The sequence below is a fragment of the Synchiropus splendidus genome, chromosome 8 (genome assembly GCF_027744825.2).
Source record: "Synchiropus splendidus isolate RoL2022-P1 chromosome 8, RoL_Sspl_1.0, whole genome shotgun sequence".
Classification (NCBI taxonomy): Eukaryota; Metazoa; Chordata; class Actinopteri; order Syngnathiformes; family Callionymidae; genus Synchiropus; species Synchiropus splendidus.
This window is the reverse complement of record NC_071341.1, coordinates 20077851-20099576: the sequence shown is the minus strand read 5'-3', so window position 1 is coordinate 20099576 and position 21726 is coordinate 20077851. Positions and strand designations below refer to the sequence as shown.

The following is a 21726-nucleotide window of genomic DNA, read 5'->3' as shown; positions in this document are numbered from 1 at the left end:
TGGTCCACAAAACTGTCAATCATCGCGTGTCTTTTTTTTTTTTTATACTTGATTCTTTGGCAACTATGTGCACGTATTTCTTTCCTCGTTTTTTGGAAACATATACATGACAACTTTGTTAATATTTTAGCTTTTCATTAGACTTTAGACATAAACACGAATGCTGGTTTCCCGACTACGACCGCAAGTGAAGCTGAGCCTGCAGCTGTAAGTGTTTTCTTCTCTATAATATACGTGCTAGTTTTCTACAAAGCTAAAATAAAACACGTGTTTTTGAGTTATTGTGAACGCACGTTTACAGCTGAAATGAATTTCAAAGAAACAGTCGAGTATTTGTTTGATAATTTAATGATTTACATACCTTCTGTATGTTTTCTAAAAAAAAAAAATCTTCATTTTTATCTAGACGACATCTAAAACTAGATACTGTTGCATTCATTTTAAATCAAAGCAGACTCCAAAACCATCTGTATTTAAAATATTTTTTAGTATTCAACACTGTGATTTTAAAAATAATGTTTCGGTGCTTTGTAATTATCGTATGAAATTTCTGTCAATCTCATAGTTGAATCTGAATTTCTGTGTGCAGCTATTAGTACAGCAACTATTGGATAACATATTGTAAACTGTGTGAACATCAGCATGTAATTCCCACTTGAAATGACTGAAGACATTTTTTCTGATGACGGACATGGCTACTTTTACGTGCCCAAGACATCTGTAACGTGTTGTGGCTTCATCTTACATAATGCGAATGACATAACATTTGCAGACAAACACTTAAACAACTGTAATTCCTGCTTGAGTAGGTGTCTCCAGGATGCAAACACGCACACATGCAGCAATGACCAGCAACCGTGCAACAGCAATGACACTTCCATAAGCTCTTTGGAAGGTCCGGAGGGAAACAATATTTAATTTTGGGAACATTTAGTCCACCTGTTATCGTGTCTTTTCTTTTTTTTATGTTCAATCTGTTGACCAGCCAGAGGCTAATAGATTCTGCTGAATACAATCATGGTATTAATGTGAGTAATTGTAGTGGAAAGTTTTAGATATCTTAAAAAGATGTATACATTTTCAAATGTGTGTAAACAAATAATTTAAAAAATATCTTATTACAGGTATCTCCAGGTTTTTGCTCCTTAATATAAATGTCATACAGCATATCACTGCGTACAATCTCAGATAGTTGTACTCTCCAGGCTTGGTGACACGAAATTCACTACACCAGTACTTAAGTCAACAAATCTTCTCAAGAATATGTAGCAACTTTGGAGTTCAGTGGTGAAAGTTTTGTTGGAAAATTCAGCTTGGTGAGAACAAATTTTGCCATAAATTTGCCCGAACAATTGGATAAGCGGATTAAATGATCAGATTGTCTCTTCAGCCTCGTACCTGCCACTCTGAAGTGAAACAATGGCACAATTTTCTCTCAGTGAGCTGGATTTCAGACAGCTGCAACAAGAATATTACCTGTGTCATCTTGCATTTCGAATGCCACTAGTCATGTTGTAATCTTAGAGGATATAAATTAGGCAGCCAGACTAATGTTTGGAGCTTGATCATATTCGCCTTTATTCCAACAGCCCTCAGTGAAAGTGTCACTTCCCTCTCTTGCTGATGTTAACAAGTACAAATGTGGCACGTTTCTGGTCGTCCGCTGATCCTCTTTGCTCACGCAGGCGTAACTTGATGCTCGCTCATTTAGAAATGAACACACAAACGTGTTGCAAGGCGTGTGAATGCAAACTACACTTAGTGCTGTCTCACGCCGCCAGCATTGTTTCTGACAACTTAATGATGATGTATTCCTACCGCTCCCATGTCTCAGCTTTAAAATACCTGAGTCATCAATCTGCATTCGAGCAAGTGTTTTTCATAATCAATCCTAGAAAGAATAGAATGTGTTAATACTTGCAAATGCTGAAGTTTTGGAAACACAAACTTGTGGATTTGTGGTCACAAAGTGCAGCCTGGAGTACAGTCAAATACTTGTAATATATTTGAAGATACCTTGAATCAGTGTTGGACTTTGGATGGAGGTTTTGTGAAACAGTCTCCTCATTTTCGGAGCTCAGTAGGTGGCGCTCTCTATATAAATTTTCATCGAAGATTTCATAGAAATGGTTGTTCAAATGTAAAGTTTTTTTAGCATAGACTGCCATCTTGTGGGCTCTATTGTTTCATGAAGCCTCATCATTCCATCACTACATCGAACAGTATTAATAATTTTCTGATGTTTGTCCATATACTCAGGAGAACAAAATTCCAGTGATATCAGCAATATAATTTTCACTATCTGAGACATTATCTTCAGAACACTACAAACATTCTAATATTCGATTTTACTGTGCAATTTTACCATGTTTCAAATTGGGGCTTCATACTGTAAACAGTATGGCAGGTTTGTATCTATAATATTTGCATGCTAATATTTTATCAATTTTATTTCTCATGTTTTCGTCCTAAAATTCTAAAATGTTACTTGGTAATACTGATTGTGGAAATATACATTTCCTTATTTTCCTTTTCTAAAAAGAAAAACTTAAATCAGACACTTGCACGTGTCGGTCAGTCTAAAATATACCACCTGTCAAAATGTTAACAATTAGGGGCCATAAAACTGTATCCCGAGGGCTGCAAATGGCCAGCGAACCATAAGTTTGAAACCCCTGTTCTTGTAGCATCTTATCTTGATGCAGGAGGGATGAGGATTTGCAACTCTTATTTGATAGATTGAACAAGTTTAGAGTTTCCTCGGGTGTATGACTTGTAGAGACAAACCGGGAGGTTGGACGATGAAGGGTTGGACGACAACCAACCAGTTTTATGGATGTGATGAACAAGGATGTGGCGGGGGGGAGGCTGACTTGCAATGGCTATCCCAGACAGAACAAGCAGACAGGCTATTGTTTGGGGATGAGAAGACAATTGTTTGGGGATGAGAAGACAATGGGACAGGAGGCTGGTTTGTGAAATTGAGTCTTTAAATCTTGCTTGCATTGTTCTGCTCTGTATTCACGTCATGATGATGCTCAACATCATGGGTTTTCTTTATCTAAAAATGTAATTACTGCTAGAAAGTAAGCAGGTGATTCCTGAATCACTGTTTGGAAGCCAGGGTTACAGAAGCAAACAACTTGAAGAATGAAGTCTGGTCAGGAGGTTGAAATATATCATTACCCAAGTCATCTGTGTTCAGACATGTGTGGTATGCTGCTGCTGCTGCTGCTGCTGTGTGGCTGTCACATTTAGACCGAACTACTGGTTTATATTCCCACACAAGTATCATGGAGAAAAGGTTGAAAGAGGGGGCAACGATTCCCTCCTCCCCCTTGTGAAAGAAGAGTTGATGGGAGGAGGTAAGGAGCTGAGGGGGGAGGGTAAACTCACCCAGAGCTATGTCTGACATCCCCATTTCCTAAAAGAAGCAGAGACAGACACAAAGCAGTGTGGCAGAGCAGAAGAGGGCAGAGGGAGGCAGTGAATGGAGAATAAACGCAGAAAAAACAGGGTGAAAAGATGCACAGGAGCTGAATCAGTTCTTGTGTGAATGGACAAACAACAATGTGCTGGTGACCGGGAGCTAGTGAGCTCAACCACAGAGCAATGAGAAAGCAGACGGACTTCAGCCTCTCCAGCTGAATCCTCCCTCTCTAGGCTTCTGACACAACCCAGGGAAAAAAAAGGTTTTTTGATTTAAATCTGCTCTTCTTTTTTTGAAATGCTGCTGAAGAGGATTTGTATGTGCTGTTGTTCTTGAGTGAGCACAGTGTGCGGCGTGGAGACCCGGCAGGCTGCTGCTCCTCTCCCTGCTGCCTCTGAATTTGGGCTATGGTCCTGACTGAGAAGCAGGGCATTACCCAGATGCAGGGCTGCGACCGGTTAAGCTTCTGAACATCAGCATGGGAGCCAAACAGATGAAATGGTAAGAGGGATTTTTTTCACGTTGTCACTTCTAGCATCCTGTCCACCGTGATGCTAGCAACCGAGCTGCAGCATGGGCCTGAATTCAGTCTGGGAAAGGAATGTATGAGGTATTTGCAGCCAACAGAATATAGACGCAGTTGTGTATATGTTTTGAGAAGCATGTCGTGTGTGGCGATTGTCCATTGTTTACACTGCAGTCGCGTGGGTGTGTCCCTGCACGGCTCAGTTGGAAGCAGGCTGCGATCGCCTAGCAACCACTGTCTCACCTTCATAACCGGCTTTTTCATCACATTCATAGAGTGCCACTCATGTAATAATATCTACTATGTCATTACCATGTGCAAGTGCAACCCCTGACACCCATGTAGCTCATTTTCACATCGAGCAGCCAAAGGATGTTGCTAATGCTAACAGAGGTACTCATTTTATGGTACAGCCATCTGCTTCCTACGAATTAATATTCATGTCCTGCAATATATGAGGCATGTATGACGCTATTGAGCTATGTTGTGTACATTTTTGCCTTCCAGCCCCATGATACATTCTCTCTTAACTTTGACTTAAGATTTGTCTCATTTAGGACACTATCTACAGTTTAAACGTTCAATCCACATTTTCGGAAAGAGACCTTGCTGTGATTGTACAGTAAAGTATCCTGTTTCGTAAGACAAAAACATATGACACATCGCCATTTGTAGAATTAAGATAAAAAATAATAATAATCGGAGTAATAACATAGTCATAACATAGTCTTTCAAAATCTAGTTTCTGTATATAACACAATGTTGTTATTCTACTAAAGTCACCACTGGCTAATAATAAATAATAATAATAAAATAATAACACCATAACACTTAAGTTGTGCACAACTGCTTTGGCTTTATTAATATAAAAGTAAAAGTGAACTTTTGAGTGCAATACTTGGCAATAAAACTTGTCTGACACACCATCGTAAAATCAAAAGACACATCACACAAAGTGAAATTGAGGATATTTGGGTTTGTTCAGATTAGGCACTTGGGGATAAAAGGGTTAAGAACATTTACACTGTGGTTTTATTGTAAGATTCATTTGTTTTGATTTGTTTGTTTGTCGACTAGATGATCTCTCCAATCTATGTCAGTATCGTACTGTCTTACTATGTAGCACCTCTCTACATGCACTTCATAAGCCTGGTTCTATCAAGGTTTCAACAAAATGGTTCTCTTTCTCATGGTGAGGTACGATGGTTGAGCAGCCACTGGAGGACAACATTGCTATCTGTTGTTGATTGATTTACTGTACCTAGTCTTATAGTGGTACTGGTATCACAAACACCAGACCCAAAACAAGCACCAATTTCAATGCAACATCCAAAAATCAATTGATAATTTTTAAAAATATCAGCACCTAGTACATGTTAATGAAGCAAGCCGAATTGCCATTGAATTAACTACTGACACCTTTATATAACACTGCAAACAAATACTGAGTCTTCATCCCATCTTTTCCCTTTCCACTTCTTCTTGTCTCTTCATTCTTCAGAAAATACTTTTACTTTGATATAAATATATTAGCTGCTATAGACTGGCGACTGAGCAGTGGTTAACTGAAGATGTATGAATGAATGTATGTGTTGATGTATGACATAATACAGCTTGACAATTGAATGCTTGTTCATAAACAGACAGGAATGTTTGCATGAATGGTATTGAAATTGGCTGTATTTTCTTACTTTCAGTGGAACACATTTCTCTTTTGCAATACATTGTGTTGAACTTTTGATTATATATTAGAGCTAAATTATTATTATAATAAAAAAAAAAAGTATTTTATTCGGTCTAAAACACCGACACAACAGTGGCTCCCAGTGAGCTCCAGGTCGTGCTGAGCGGATGCTGTTAATCCGTTTCACAGAAACTCATCTCCTGTAAATCCCAAAGCCAAATCTCAGGCGCGTGGCTCCAACCCTCTCAGCGTGTGAGTGTTTTCAGTTTGACTTAGCCGTTTTACCCAGACCGCTCTCACTCAAATCGATGAGTCGGGGGTCTCAAGTAACATAGTCATTGCTGTTGATAAGAGTGGCAGCAGCATTGATTCCAATTGTTGAACCACACGTAGATGGTCACAGGAGCGGCTGAGGGATTTTATAATGTGACTTACTCAATAATGTGACCCGATAATATCATCATTCAAACGCTCTTAGTGCCTAAGGTTCATTGGAAATTCATGGCGAAATGTTACTCACTTATACAGGCAGGAAGTCTAATGTATTAAATTCCAGCAGGTTTTGCTTGGAGCAGTCGTCCAAAAGTAGTGTCCATCACGTTGAATTTTATGTTTTTAAAATATTAAGCGAAGATGGTATTTTGCATTTCAATGTCCTCTGTGCATGTAAATCGCAAAATGTGGCACTTCAGCTTTTTTATTTTGAATCCCTCCAACCCACACTTTTTTTTTTTAATAACTCTGCCTGCTGTTTATAAACGTGACGATCAAGTTATGTCGATGCATGTCTTGCTCCTTGAAGTCTTGCTGTGATGTCGATGTTTGCAACTGTTTGTTTGCGATGGGCTGAAGAGGCTTCATGAAACAGTGTCCTCACGTTCAGAGCCCACTAGACTGCACTAACTGCTTGAAAATCTTTAGATTTGAACAACCATTTCTATGAAATCGCCCATCATTTTGAAACCTAGAGCGCCCCCTAGTGAGCTCAGAAAATGAGGACACTGTTTCATGAAGCCTCCTCAGCCCAATGTGTTCTTTATAGCTGTGAGGAGTCTGCAATGATAGAGGTTTTTCGATCACTGACACTGCAAAAGTAGGTCTTTCAACAGTGTTAGAGGTGTAATTGATTAAATAAGTTTAGTTCCAGTAATTTTCAGTGGGTCTAATTTCCACATTATTCAAATCATTACCCATAAAGCCCGCCTTTTTTAACTGAAAAACTGTCAACGAAAGTCAATAAAAGGATTTACAAGACACAATCATAGCACTTCCATGTGATGCAAAACATTAAACATGAAACCATTTATCATTTTTATGCAGCCTTATTTTGTTTTCTATATATTTGCTTTTTTTTCATAAAAAATAGTTACATTTCAGCACATGAAATCCAAGAAAAAGGAAGTTTAATCAGCTAGTTTCAATACCGGTGGCGACATTCCCCTCTGCTGAGTAAAGCAATTAGATTGGTGAAAGCATATTTAACCGTATAAATGCAATCCCTTGAGACTTCTTTCGGTTTTTCAACTAAGACTTATCCTCAAGCTTACTTCACACTTAGCACGAGGCGCTTGATGATGAACGCTTTAAATCTTCTCTTCTCAGCTAGTGCTGTGTTCCGCTATGGTGGAGGAAAACAAGCATGTAAAATATCACAAAGGTCAGAGAGGAGAGGGGAGACGTCAGCTGGTCGAATAAACTTAGCACATGACTGTTGAAGCGCTAGTCGAGACGTGGACAGCGGCAGTCTGTTTACTACCATACTACCAGTATACTACTCATAATACCAGGTAATATGAGGTGTATGGCAGTATTCCAGAGCCCCCTATTGAATAGTCGCTGCTGGATGTATATTGGAATCATGCTGTACCTTTTTATTACGAAATCTTCATCTTATATTCGGAAGGATGTCAGCATACAAAACTGTTTCCTCCACATCATTCATCACTTTCCACCTGGTTTTGACGCAGAGGTTGGAGATGTTTGGAAACATTCCCAGCTGTCAAGAGGCCATAAGTTGGAAATCCATCACCTCGCATACAGAGGCACGAACGTCAGAATCACCAGTTAATTTCATTGTGTTCAGAAAACTAGTGCCCAGGGGAAGTGCCCATGCAAGCGTAGGGAGAGAGTAAAAAGAGGACTGGGACCTTCTTCAGCATTAACCATTATGACAATGCAATGTCACATCAACGACCCCCATGCTGGGACTTCAAACCGGTTTTATCTTCCGTTAATTATGTCATCAGTGGTGCGGCCTTTGATAATGCAGATTTCTAAAGGCCGTTTAACCAGATAGAAATTGAAATATTTAGCCAGGAAGGGATGGCCTCGGATTTTTATGCTCCATTGGGAGTTATTAACGTCTCCATTTTATGCAGCTAGATTTATTTATCGGCGTTCATCTGGCAAGAGATGCAAACATACTCATGGCTGCTTGTTCCTGCCATCTGTTTCAGCCTGAGCTCAGCAAGTCCTGCTCACACCCCCAAAGAGGAGTACATTATCACCCAGTCCAGCGACACCCTGAAAGACGAGAGTGGCCATGATCACTCCGCGGGCCAGGGGGAGACTCAGGATGACAAATCGGTGCTGACAGAGAAGAAATCTGTCACAGGTCGGTTGGCTGCACATCAGCTCTTGTTGAGCAAGATCATGTGCAATGAATCCCTCTTTCAAGAAGCATCATCTCTCTTTCAGAGGAGGTCTCTCTCTGTGGGTTGTGTCCTTCCCTGGGGAATGATGTGCAGGAGGAGGAGAAGTCGTGGGAGGAGCAGCTGGAGGCTCACCAGGAGCAGCTGGAGAAGGAGATGCAGGAGGCCCGCAGGATGGTGTTCCGCTTGCAGGTGAAGCATCACTGCCTACTTTTGAGGATTCCCCTTCCCCGTCGCTGATTCAATTTTGTCAAAGTAAAGTAACCCAATTGCTCCGTCAATTCCGTCACTCCCACCTGATGTCGCGCCATTGATCATTGCTTTAGCCGCCGTTCAGCTTGTCACTCTCGCCGGCCGTGAGATCAATATACAGCTTGGCCAACTGTGAACGCATACATTACTACATTGATGGCGTAATAGTGATCACGCCACTGACCTGATGCTGGCTCCCCCCCCTGCACAGTGAAGGGAAGTCGCATGGATGTTAATGATGTTGTTCCTCCTCCGGTGCAATTTCACAGTCGTAATTTTTATTAGCCGCGTGTCTGTAAATCGATGCAATCAGGAAATGAGATGCGGACACAATTAATGTACCTTTTTACTGTCCAGCGTATCATTGCTTTTTAATCTAGTAGAATTTATGTTATTTTTTTACAGTTAGAGTCGAGTCAATTCATAATTGGAGCAATCCTTGGTTTTCATACTGTATTTCTTTACGTGTGAGTTGAAAAATACTGGAACCGTTTTGCCGTATTTCAAGACTTAGCATCCCAATAACCCTGTTTTCCGTCAATGGGGAAGAATTATCGCTCCGCTGTTGTGTAACCCTGACGCCAAACAAAGGCCTTATCACATCGGGGTGTTTATTCCTCCCGAAAGTCCACACAAGTAATTAGTGGTGGGCCGCGCCTGCTCTATTAAAAGCTGTAAATTCTGTAGTGGCGACCAACACACTTTCAGGTGTGGACACAGAACATTACGAGTGAATAACTTGAAGAACGTGAAAAACAGTGAGTGCTGACCTCCGCCAAGCTGCTCAAATACATGTCATATTGTGTTTTGCATTCCAGTTTTATTATTTATTTTATCCTTATATTTTTATGTCCTTAAAGGCACATGAATGGAAACGCTAGAAAGTCGAAAGAAAAGGTTGAAACGTTTTCATGCATGGAGGAGTTGGATTTTTCTGTGACTCGATAACAAGAAAGTACGACTTTTTGCTATGGAATCAGGTTTTGCGGATAAATAATGACGGTCTCAGAAACAAGTTTATCGTTATTATTTCAGACATTCTTGAACAATAATCAAACTTGAACTTATGGAAATGAAATTCAATCAGATTACTCTCTGTGGTGTCGAGGGAGCTGGAAGCAGGTGACGAAAGAACTGCTAAAAACACCCGTGCTCAGACTTTCTCTCATGTCTCTGACTCATGTTGTAAAAGCAACCGATCTGTTTATACTTCAGTGCTAATTTTAGCTTACAAGCTTCAAGTGCACATGCGTCTTCTTATTTGTTGCTAGAGCATTAGAGTGCCTCTGCAGTCGTGGCACAGGAACAACATCATTTTAGATTGTTTTCAGTGTGTAGATGGCAGAAATGGCTTTGTTTTTACAGCACTTTAGTAGCTATAAACCTGTAGCCTAAAGCTATTCTTAATGGAAAACAGCTAAGAATCATCAGCGGAGTGCGTTGTTTGTTTTGCGGCAGAGAGACGCTCTCTGATGACATCATCTCATGGCGCACTTTTCTCTCAATAATCACAAAATAACAAATGCAAACAGGCATTAACACGCATTTTCTTTTGGCACATTTTCAATATATTCACTAAAAATGTCAAAACTGAATATTATTTTTTCATGTTCAAAGAATTTTTTTGTCGGGAGTAAAAGAGGGTAATTGAAAATAAGTAATCCCCGCCTCAATCTGTGTTCCTTATAGTCTTTGTCTTTCATCTAAAGAGCAAAATAAATATCAGTTAACTTCAGCGACCCAGCTAGTTATTTTGTGAAAAATAAAAAAAAATGCTGCATTGACAGTGTTTGTGTTCTCTCCAGTTTTTAATTACCAGTGTCTATGTGTGTGGATGTGTTTGTCCGTAGGCTTTGCTGCTCAACGGTTCCCTCCCTGAAGACGACCAGGGTGGAGCCGTGATGTTCATGGACAACCGGGCCAGCGCCGAGCAGCAGCTGGTACAGTCCCTGCTCTCTCCTAAGTCGATAAAAACAGCACTTGCTGTGTGAAGTGTCAGTGTCAGGCCTTCTGTTGTTTACGGCCGTCACTCGTCTCAGGAGTGGTGGACCACAAATGATTCTCTCTTCTGCTGCTGCCTGCTTGTGTGTTGATATTTTTCCCCGCTTTTCTCGCATTACCTCGTTGCTTTGAAGGTTTTAATCCGCAGTCGCTTGGACCAAAGCACGGAAGAAGCCCTTGATCTCAAGGTATTTAATTAGCGTTTCAACTAACTAAGCCTCCAATAAAACCCAAATATGAGCCACTTTCATTCCTCTTTTTTATTCATACTTTTCTCAGAGGGAACTCCTCAGACACAAGCAGGAGGTTCGTCACATTCAGGCCATCAAGGTGAATAAACTTTTTGCCAATTCTGAGTTTGTCTTATGCACGTTTAATTTAAACCAAAATATTTTTTCAAATAAATTCTTTCTCATGACAAAATTCTGAAAAAGGTTTAGATAATTATCTATTTATATTTAGATATTTGTGATTGTTTTTAATGAATCAAAACATTTTTTTTGTTAAAATATATCTAACATGTTCCCCCAAAAAGTTTTTAATTGACATTTAAATTGATTTGGACAAAAGATGTGTTTTATTTTATCCTTTGAATACAATGCATGCTTTTAAAAGATGTGGGAATTATGTTCATAACGTCCAAAAATATGTTCATGTATGTATGTATTATTGCTCTTCAATACATTTTCTTTTAATAAATTTTCCGACAGTTTGTGTTTTTGGCATTTTCTAAAGAGTCAGAACACATTTCTTGTCATGTTTTACTTGAAATAAACTAGAAAATGTAGGTAAATAAAAACATGTTTTGTATATTTTCTGACCTTGTACTTAATATATTCTCCTAATTTTACTTCATGATATGAAAAAAAAGCAGGTGAGCGTGATGGCGGGTGATGATTGGGGCAGACAGAGCACATCTGTATGCTGGTCCTCTCCGGTCACTCCTTTGATCCCCCTCCCTCCATCTCTCATTAGGATGCACTGCAGCAGCGCCTGGCATTACAAGAGGATGCTGTGCTGCAGCTCAAGCAGGAACTACTGAGGAGCAACATGGCCAAAGATCAGCTGGAGGGGGAGAATGTGAGTCAAGTGATGATTTCCGTTTGACACCATTTCTGACCCATCTGACCCACGCTGGCTGTTCGCGTGTCAGCAATTTTGCTTGTGTCACGCTGATATATGTGTTTTGCAGTCGGAGCTCAAAGGCAAGTTGAGTGAACGTGACAAATTACTCAGCGAATACGAGGTATCTTTTGTCCTTGCCACTCACGTACTTATACACTGTCTGTAGATACGCCTCACTCACCGCTATCCGTCTCTCCTGCCCCGACAGCAGCAACTTGGCCGGAAGGACCGAATTCTGCAGCAAAAGCTGGATAGCGTTCAGCCCAGAGCGCATGAAGTCAGTCACGCACGGGTATGGAAAATCACAATTTAGCTTTTTCAATTATGCATGTTTGGCCTATGGCATAGTGTCTGCTGGGACTAACTCCAGCGGCCTATTATGAGCATTACAGCTCATAAATGTTGGGCTGGATAACTAGGTGAATGTATGTGCATCACATTAGCTTTTAATTAATTGCAAGTGTTGCTGAGCGTTGAAATCTGTATATGAAGCAATAGACATAGCAACCCAAGAGGTTTATCTGCGCTGTTTCTCTGTGTGGCAGGTATTCAGGAGTGAAAGTGGAGGTTTCAGTAACTCTGTAGCGTCGCCATCGCTGTCCACCCACCACAGTGCACCGGTAGAAACCTCCCAACCTCACAGGAGAATCGAACCACATTTCTGCCGCGTCATTTTTAACCATTCCTCAAAACGTTTCGGCTGTTTTCAGGGGGAAGAGCTTCAGCTGGTTCGTGAAGCCCTACGCAGTTTGCGGGACAGTTTTTCGGGTCATGACCCACAACACCACACCCTTGACACTCTGGAGCAGGGGGTGGCCAGTCTGATGGACCGCCTTCACTCTCAGGAGTCCCAGCGACGACAGAACCGTGGGGTTCGACCACACTAGTTTTAAGAAAAAAATCCTGATACGCGTCTGTCAGCAAAACACATTGGACTGTTTATCGTGAGTCATCGCTTCTTCTCCTTCTTCTAGGAGGAATATAAATCCCCGGGGCGCCGAGCCAACTCCACAGACCGTGACTCGTGGCCAACAAGCTCAAGTGAGGCAAACAAAATCCTTATTTTGTTTGGGATTTGTCATCAGCTGCACCATCTCATCCTTGCACGTTAGATCTGAGTGTGCTGTTCGCTTATACTGCTGAGGGCAGTGCTGCCTGTGAATATCATTTTAGAATGTTGTGAAACAAGAAAAACATTATTCACATGATTATTATTCACCAATCACACAATTTATGTAAAAAAAAAAACATATATACATTTATACATATATATAGATAGATAGATAGATAAATAGATAGATAGAGAGAGAGAGAGAGAGAGAAATATTACTTTAAACTTCAAGTGTATTCAATGAACTAATATCCTTTCATTACAAAAAAGTATTAAATGATTCCTTGACTTTCAGTTTAACCTGTTGCTTGGCGTAGCTCTTATAACACGTGTGTCATGTCTTATTTCCCCCTCTGACATGCCATTAAACTGCTCTAAACACCACCAGAAAAATGCACTTTTCAAAAACTAATACTGCAACTGTAGGATGTACTGCAATAAATGAGGTTATTTCCTCCACATTCACAATGTTTTCCTTCTCCCCTGCCTCTCTTATTTCAGTGTGTGGAAAGTGCCTCAGTGTGCTGCAGAATACCATCACAAATTGGAGCGTGATGTCACATGTAGCAATAGATGTGGTGTTTTGTTGCTCAATGGAGTTGTGTAAATGATGATTCCGCCGCGTATCATTTTGTGGAATAACAAATGTCACAACAGAACTGAGGCCGAGCAAGTAAAATATGACATTTAAGACGTTTTTTAGTGATAAAATACAAATAAGGAAATATAAAAAAATCTTATCTATTCTAGTTTGGTCAAGTGTAATCGAATCTAATCTTTGATAATCTATAATTCTGACATATAATCTGATGTGATGTGATGTGATATATGATATGATATGATATGATACATAACATAACATAACACAACACAACACAACACAACACAACACAACACAACACAAGTTCCCTATCCTGACAAAGCCTGCCTAAACCTAAAGGCATTTCAAAGGTAATATTCCATATAAATTTGCAGTTATTGTCTCATTCATAAACTCACATTTATGGATGAGCACTTCTGTACATCAACAACAGTGTTGTGTATGGGTGTAGTTGATACTGAATGGAAGCCATGTGTCCTTAAAATAACAACAAATTCTCTGTGTTTTTGCAGAAATGGCTCACTCTCACAGCAGCCCAGGCTTGGACACAGCCGTCTCCACTAAAGTGCTCTACTTCACCGATCGCTCTCTCACTCCTTTTCTAATTAACATCCCGAAAAGGTGACAGTAAAAAGCCTATTCTGCGGCGCCGTTGTCGCTATTCTGAGCGCGCGCTAATGTTCTCTGCGCTTCAATACTTGCGAGCCTGTGCAGAGAGCGGGTTCTACTACACACACATCTGACTGACAGTTTGCTCTCACAGGCTCGGTGAAGTGACTCTGCGCGACTTCAAGGCCGCTGTGGACCGACAAGGCAGTTTCAGATACCACTTCAAAGCTCTCGACCCAGAGTTTGGCACGGTGAAAGAGGAGGTGGGTGTGGGAGTGAAATTACAGCCCTCACTTCTTTTCTGACATCATTTTCAGCTGGCAACTATAAAAACCACAGTTATACGGAGAATGATAAGTTAATAATAGCCCTGCATATCGGCACTCGGTGGGACGGCTGATCTCGCCGTCCTGGAAAATCTAATAACACATCCTTTTATTTCAGGACCTTTGGTGAATTATAGATGAAAGGGTTTTTTTTTAAGGTGAGCTGAATGGTTCTCCGCAGGTATTCCATGATGGAGCCGTCGTGCCCGGCTGGGAGGGGAAGATCGTAGCGTGGGTGGAGGAGGACCACGGGGAGAGGAGGTAGAACTTGACAAACCGAAGATCACCACTACAAACCTCAACTGTGCGCCGCTAGGACAGACTTCGCCTGCAGAGCTTTATTACAGACTATTTATTTTCCACCCCACACTAATATACACCTTTTTGACAGCTAACATTTCGGACAGAAACAGGGGAGTTGTAGGTCACCAAACTGCAGTTGTTGTGAAGTGTTCTGATCTGCAGTGAGACTTTAGTTTAACTCTAAAATTGAAGGGAAAATCATATGATTATTATTAATGTTTGATATTATTGAACAGATTCATTCGCATTGGCTGTGAGAAATGCCAAGTCAAATTGCATGAATGTTTGGACCTTATTCTCTGGAATGCTCGTCCTTTGATCTTCACTGAATTGATTCTCCAACTGACTTCATGGCAACTGAGATGTACCAGACGCGGCCTTGGTTCGCTTAGTGTTGGAGTCAAGACTGTGTCAAGACTAGTGAATAGAGACGGAGACTGAAGTCTGTTCACCATGTAAACACTCACATTCATTTTTCACTGCCAAAGAAACAGGAGTCATTTTTTAAAAATAAGTTTGGTCTCTGTATGCTCTGCTCTCGACACGTTCTTGTCTCCACAACACTCGATTCAATAGCTGGAGCTGCATTGAGTCCCGCTTGTGACACCTTTTGTCGGGTAACCACAGTTTTCAAATCAGATCTTCAAACTTAACGTTCACACCAAACAAGATTTAAGCAACAAAAAGCATCTGATTTACATGTGAGGCCACACTAGAGGCGCGGTCACGTGCGGTAAACTCACAGAGCTACAGCTACAGAGTTCACATGCTGAAGTGGAAAAGTCTGAACTTGCATTAACCATATGCAAGGGGGAAAGTCAACAAGCCAATAACTGAAATGGAAGACTGGAATTAAATTTTTTTATTAGCTTTTCTTCTGCTGTACTGTAGATATACTGCTACAATTCTGCCCCCCAGATCTGCCATATTTACTCTCCACTAGTTTCAGACCGCTTTTTAACCCGACTTCAGTAAAGTCGTTTTGGTGGAAGCAAACCAGTAACTTACTCGGGCGCTGCCAAGTCACGTTAGGTTGTGAACGTACGTTTCTCCACCCCGGTGGCTTCATGAAACAGTGTGGTCATTTTCTGAGCTCAGTAGGTGGCGCTCTCGATTTAAAAATGATGGCACATTTCATACAAATGGTTGTTCAAATGTGAGCAGAGAGTGCCATCTAGTGGGCTCTAAAAGTGAGGACACTGTTTCGTGAAGCCTCCTCGGCTCTTCCTAACCATGTGTCTTTCATGAGGTAACAACCTGATGGACTCTGACCACTGCAGACGGGAAACACTTCAGAACAGCTGCAACTTTGGTCGGAACTTGGTGATCAATTTACAGCTGAACCATGAGGTATTTAATCCTGTGTACTTCATTTGCGAATGTAAAAAAGCTTCAGTGTCGCTTTGACAGTGGATGCGCTACAAAGACTTTTAATTTCCCGCACACACAAGAACACTTTTGATGAGTAGTAAGACAGTTAACCACAGAACACACACCAGTCCAATGTCCATTCCTCTTCATAAGCATCTGAACATTCCCTGCCATCTGCCAGGATGTATAGTCTCAGCAAAGGTTTGTTTATATACAGCGCGTGTAAACACGTTTTCAAATGTCGGACATTAAGAAAAATGGAAGCGACACAGAGAGAGTGTTTCGTTTACATCCAACAGGGACCAACTGACCTTGTTCTGAACTTTTATTTAAGCTTCTTCTCTCACTTTGGTAAGGGATGCTTCTCGGGCGTTTTTGCTGCTCATCGCTCGTCGTAACTGTGAAAGATGATTCCGTAAAAACTCCAAAGCTGTTGCTGTGCGATGCCATTATCTGTACGGACGAAAATGTTTACTGACGTTTCACACAAGTTCCAGATTGCCAAACAGTGATTCCTGTGCTGTTGATGTTTTAATAAACATATATTAGCGCGTGGATCGATTCTGTTGTCAATTACTCCTGCTATGCTAATTACACAGGACGCCAGCTTGGAGCCATTACACACCTCCACACACGCACCCACGAATGAATCAACAAAGGCCACAGATTGTCATTAATGTCCCTTCTTTTTCCTCGCAGGTTAAAATCAGAATTTACTGCAGATGCTCAGCCCACACAGATTCAATAATTACAGGAGGGGTGAGGGGTTTATCTGTTTATTCGTGACTCCCTGGGGTTTGCACGTGTTTCAAACTGGAACCCGCTCTGGCCCGTTTTCAGAGTCTGAACGTGGGACCAACTGGCTTTTCATAACAGATCCACTTGCAAAATGAGCTTCCGAGTGTGTTTGTCGAAGACCGCAGCTGCCGTTTTGTCATTCACGGCTCTTGGGAAGTCCATCAGTAAATAGTAGACGTCCTCCACCTGCAGCAAGAGTTCCTCCTGCCGAGACAGTACATGGTTTTTAGCATTCAAGCCGCAGATCTCTCTTCAATGACACTTGGAGAGTCGACTCTGAACTGGGCCTAAACCGCATGTAACTTTGTGCTGGTCTTCTGGAGGTCATGTCAGACACTGGGAAATCGCTGGCTCCCCTGCTGAGGTCTACAACGCCATTTGGGGTTGCTGCCTTCGCCTGTCTTGATGATCACACCAGTTCAGTTGTCGTATTTAAGGGGCCATGTTATTTCCTGTGAATGTTGTTGGGAGCCGTCAAGACAAAAGAAGGAAGCGGTGAAAACAAAGAACCATAATATAATGGAAAAAATCCAAATATATATTGCAAAAATTGGAGTAAATAAGGGCATCCACAAGTGTAATTACTATGTTACGAAAAATAAAATAGAATTTGTACTAAATTTTATTCATGAACTTATTGCTTATTTTATTTAAATATGAAATATAGGGGAACTTTGGATCAAACATGTAAAAATATCAAGTTACCTGGATCATCATAAATACAGTCAAAGGGCCACGTGGCCCCCAATTCACCCAGGTCTGCTCTAATTGGTGGTCTTTTCTTCCATCTCCAATATTCTTAGTCCAACCTTGTCTCTTCTCTGTCCAAACCATCTGGCCTTACTTACATCTCAAAACTTCTCCACATGAGACCCTCTGATATACTTTTGTCTGATCGTGTCCTTTCTAGTCGATTAAAATATGAGCATCTGCTTCTCGACTTACTCCGGTGGTTCCAGTCTTTTTTGTCTCTAACCCATTCATGGCAGAACCTAAAAAGCTCTTACTCTTTGTTGTCTCCACCCATCCTACACTCTCATCTTCACCTCCCTTCATACGAATAGTGTGAATGCTTGAGCCCAAACACTAACCTAACAACTAAGAACAGCAAATAAATGGAGAAACACGTCTCTCACTTGAACCCTACGAACATGTTTTTGATTTGTCATTCAATAACATGAAATGAAATAACATGAAAATGTAAATTCACCCTTTAACAATTTATAAACAAATACAATTTTTTTTTTCCTTGACCCTATCTCACTTTGTTTCATTCAATTTTCAAACACTTGCTAAGGCGCTAAATAAGAAACCAGAGTTTAACTTGGCACAGGGGCCACAATAGGCTGCTTGAGGGCCCTTGCTTGGACACCGGGAGCACAATCACATAACTTATGAATAACATATTTCTCTTCCACATTCTGCATGTCCATTAAAAAAAATAAAAATTCTATATTCCCATACAAATATGTACATTGAATCTGTAAGTAATTTCATCCTCGACACCACGTCGCTTGATGATGATGTCACTCTGGTTAAAATGCTGCACTTACTGTAGCCCCCAAAAAATAAATAAATAAAGAAGAAGCAATAAACTTGTTTGCTTCTCGTCTTCATGCAGTCTGAGTTGTAGAAAATCTGTTTATTATTATTGAAAAGTGCCGGTAGCATATAATCGGATTTAGCGAGCCCACCGCAAAGGATTATGGGGGATAAAAGTCCTCGGAGGACACATTTTTGTGTCGGCTGAAATCCGCGGAAAGTAGATAAGCTTTTGTGAAACTGCGCTTTAACACATGCATCTTTAATATTGAAGGAATTCATTAGCTGTGAAGTGCTGGTTGAGGTGTCCTAATGATGGCAACGACTTGCTGATGTGTCCTGAAGGAACACGTTTGCTGTTAAATCTCAACCAAGCCTTGGCACTCAGACACATCTGTTCTTTTTTATCTTTGAATAAGCTCTTACATGTGAGATTTCCAGCCGACAATCCAGCGCAGCAGACACCTTCGGCAGCTCCACTGTCACTTCCAATTTGGAGGCAGCACCTGCGGCGTCTGTCTTCACCTCAAAACGATGACTTGGCTTCTCTGGCTGCGCAGATGTGCTGGAGACGACCTGGATCAAATCAGTCTTTTCGGGCTTGGCCGGTCCGCCGCTGAACTGCGCTGCCGGGCCTCGGCCTCCTTGCGAGTGGAGAGAAAGCTGCTGCATTATCGGTGCTAGATTCTGGCTGGCTGTTGAGAGAACCCCACAAAAATGCAAATGCAATTCAAAACCACAGCAGAAAGGTCAGACAGGGGTTATCTAACTCCACCTGTGTTGAGTAGATCGGTTCTTTTCGGGCTCTTCTGAAACCCCAGCCGCCTGTACAGATCACCAACTGAGCTTCTTGGGCAGCTGTTCACCACGGTGTGCTGGGGAGATAACTTCATTCCATGCTGCTGCTGGAAGAATCCCATGACCTGCATGAAGAGCTGCTTCATCTTCTCCTGGTCCCTCTCACACTCCTGCAGCACACAGGGGTTAAATGCCACGTCCAAGATGAAGCACCCATCTAGAAAACAGACACGCTGTGTTAGAACTAACAGTCCTGCGAAATGATTTCATCTGCGCCGACCTTCATCCGACTCTTTCTCCAGTTTCCCAGCACACACTGGCAGCGGCATGCTGGGATCCTGCCGTGCCGGCACACGTTTCCAGCTGCATATGTTGATGTAGAGAGCAGTTTCCTCTGGTTCCTGTAGTGGCACAGATGTAGTGTGAAAGCAGTGCTGTGCCACACTTGCATATAAATAGGCAAATACAAATGTCTGTGTTTAATGACTTTCACAAGTCACTTGAAAATGCATGGTCGAAACAGAAAGCATCGTTGGACACACCAGTCGCCGCCTTTTACGTCAAGCTTTAAATGGTCTGTAATTTGACTCGTAAACCTTTGACTGAAATACGCCGTCAAGCATCAGTGCTAATAGTCTCTTAACTTGAAATATTTAGTGTGATCATTACACGAAAATAATGATTAAAATATTCAGTTCAGAAAATATTTGTTTATCTACGGCACAATTACGCATATAAGTAATGCATTTAAAACATATTTCAGTCAAAGAGAAAGTTGTTTTCACCTCTAATATTTAAATATATAGAGATTATTAACTAGTTATTTATGCCTACATGTCTATTCAGCCATGTAAATTAGTCGCTTCATTTATTATTATATTGTTGTGGTTTTAGTAACATGAAAACAATACATGTTTTAGTCGATATAAAATAACATAATATAAAACACTGACTCCCTCTGTAGATGGATGACAGACTTCCTGACCAGCCGGAGTCAGCGTGTGCGGCTGGGAACGACTGTCGCCAACGCTGTGTTCTCTCTCCATGGCTCTTCTCCCTGTACACTAACTGCTGCACCTCCAGCCACCAGTCCGTGAAGCTGATCAAGTTTGCGGATGACACCACCATCATCGGGCTCATCTCAGATGGAGATGAGTCGGCTTACAGGAGGGAGGTGGAGCGGCTGGTGTCCTGGTGCAGCCACAACAACCTGGAGCTCAACAGCCAGAAGACAGTGGAGGTGGTCATGGACTTCAGGAGAGTCACAGTTTCTCTGTCCCCTCTCATGTTGGCTGGTTTACCTATTCCTATTGTGGACACCTTCTGCTTCCTAGGACCCACCATCACTGAGGACCTCAAATGGGAGCCAACCATCAGGTCCCTCATCAGGAAGGCCCAGCAGAGAATGTTCTTCCTGAGGCAGCTACGGAAACTACGACTACCGACAAAGTTGCTGGTGGAGTTCTGCAGGGCCATCATCCAGTCCATCCTCACCTCCTCTATCACCGTCTGGTACAACAGTGCCACCTCCAGGGACAAGAGCAGACTGCAGCGCATCGTATGTTCTGCTGAGAAGGTGATTGGTTGCAGCCTGCCACCTCTTCAGGACCTGTATGCCTCTAGGACCCAGAGACATGCAGGTCGGATCAGAGTCGACCCTTCTCATCCTGGACATAGACTGTTTGTTCCTCTTCCCTCTGGCAGGAGGCTACGGTCCATCCAGACCAGAACCTCCCGTCACAGGAACAGCTTCTTCCCCTTGGCCGTCAGACTGTTGAATTCGTGAACAGCCTTGTTATTTTATTTTATTTTATTTTATTTTATTTTATTTTATTTTATTTTCTAGTTGGTGGGCTCCCCACTGACCATGGCAATAAATTAAATTCTGATTCAGAGTAAATGCATTACAAGTAACGTTCGTTTCAACCGGAAGTAGCAGTCAATAGCAGGTGGCTGTCGCCAAAATAAACACACCTGTCTCTAATTCCTCTTAACGGAACCTACGTTTTGCCCCACGGTCCACGAAATGTGATTAATAATTGTATCCCTATTATTTTTTTTACATCCACGTTTGAATAGTTTGGGTTGGTTCTCGTGAAGGCGTTGAAGCGAAGCTGTCCGAAACTCACCAGAGTTGAAGTACGAAGTCGACAGTGGACGTCCGGTGGAGAGTTGTGCTCGGCTCCAGCTTTCACTTGCTGCTGGATGAATGTTCGGTAACCTTCTGGGTCACTCTGGCAAAGATCATCCATCATGGACCACAAGCTGCAGACCTGCTGCAGGACTTCACCGGAGTCTCCAAGCGACGACATTCTGAGGTGACCACGCTAGCTAAACTCGGGTTAGCAGCTAACTGTGTCGCCACTTTGACTCCAAGTCACTTAGCGATAAAGATGGTCTCATGTGGTCAAGCTAACGTGAAACCACTGCCCGGTTCGTTTTGCTGTGTTGTGAGTTACCAAGGCAACCTTTGAGTCAGACATGATGCACATGTGCCATCTAACGATCAAAGTTGGAGTTACAACCAGAATAAGCAAAACTCCTTTCGGTCTTTTATTTACGACATTGAAAATAGACAATAGACAAAACACAGTTTAT

The 21726-nt window shown here is 41.7% G+C and overlaps 2 protein-coding genes across 5 annotated transcripts; one reads left to right on the top strand and one right to left on the bottom strand.

The window, feature by feature from the left end:
• Positions 1–60: 60 nt before the first annotated feature.
• dixdc1a (DIX domain containing 1a) lies at positions 61–16881 on the top strand. 3 transcript variants are annotated; one of them, XM_053873633.1, is made up of 16 exons: positions 3413–3692; positions 3768–3931; positions 8097–8254; positions 8338–8483; positions 10394–10483; positions 10679–10732; positions 10824–10874; positions 11520–11624; positions 11737–11790; positions 11878–11961; positions 12215–12289; positions 12380–12541; positions 12644–12710; positions 13894–14002; positions 14145–14253; positions 14498–16880. In XM_053873633.1, the coding sequence occupies exons 2-16, from the start codon at positions 3909–3911 to the stop codon at positions 14579–14581; spliced, it is 1371 nt and encodes a 456-aa protein (XP_053729608.1). In that variant the 5' UTR covers positions 3413–3692; positions 3768–3908; the 3' UTR covers positions 14582–16880. The 3 variants fall into 3 exon arrangements, with proteins under 3 accessions (XP_053729606.1, XP_053729608.1, XP_053729607.1); XM_053873631.1 differs by lacking the exons at positions 3413–3692; positions 3768–3931 and adding an exon at positions 61–207 and having other exon boundaries at positions 14498–16881; XM_053873632.1 differs by having other exon boundaries at positions 3413–3931.
• Positions 15952–21577, bottom strand: pih1d2 (PIH1 domain containing 2). 2 transcript variants are annotated; one of them, XM_053873635.1, is made up of 5 exons: positions 21258–21577; positions 19409–19529; positions 19106–19345; positions 18757–18974; positions 15952–16992 (listed from the first exon to the last, which is right to left on the bottom strand). In XM_053873635.1, exons 1-5 carry the CDS (start codon positions 21438–21440, stop codon positions 16858–16860), a joined length of 897 nt encoding a protein of 298 aa, XP_053729610.1. In that variant the 5' UTR covers positions 21441–21577; the 3' UTR covers positions 15952–16857. The 2 variants fall into 2 exon arrangements, with proteins under 2 accessions (XP_053729610.1, XP_053729609.1); XM_053873634.1 differs by having other exon boundaries at positions 15959–16992; positions 18757–19025.
• Positions 21578–21726: the final 149 nt, after the last annotated feature.

Bases quoted from the DNA above. Each gene is read 5' to 3' on its own strand.
- dixdc1a (XM_053873631.1), top strand. From the start codon at position 161: ATGCTGGTTTCCCGACTACGACCGCAAGTGAAGCTGAGCCTGCAGCT. The intron at 8,255-8,337 runs GTCGGTTGGCTG...TCTCTCTTTCAG, and splicing joins AGAGAAGAAATCTGTCACAG to AGGAGGTCTCTCTCTGTGGG. The intron at 10,484-10,678 runs GTACAGTCCCTG...GTTGCTTTGAAG, and splicing joins CCAGCGCCGAGCAGCAGCTG to GTTTTAATCCGCAGTCGCTT.
- pih1d2 (XM_053873634.1), bottom strand. From the start codon at position 21,440: ATGTCGTCGCTTGGAGACTCCGGTGAAGTCCTGCAGCAGGTCTGCAGC. The intron at 19,530-21,257 runs GTGAGTTTCGGA...GTGCCACTACAG, and splicing joins GACTTCGTACTTCAACTCTG to GAACCAGAGGAAACTGCTCT. The intron at 16,993-18,756 runs GTAAGAGCTTAT...CTGTCTCGGCAG, and splicing joins GTCGGCTGGAAATCTCACAT to GAGGAACTCTTGCTGCAGGT.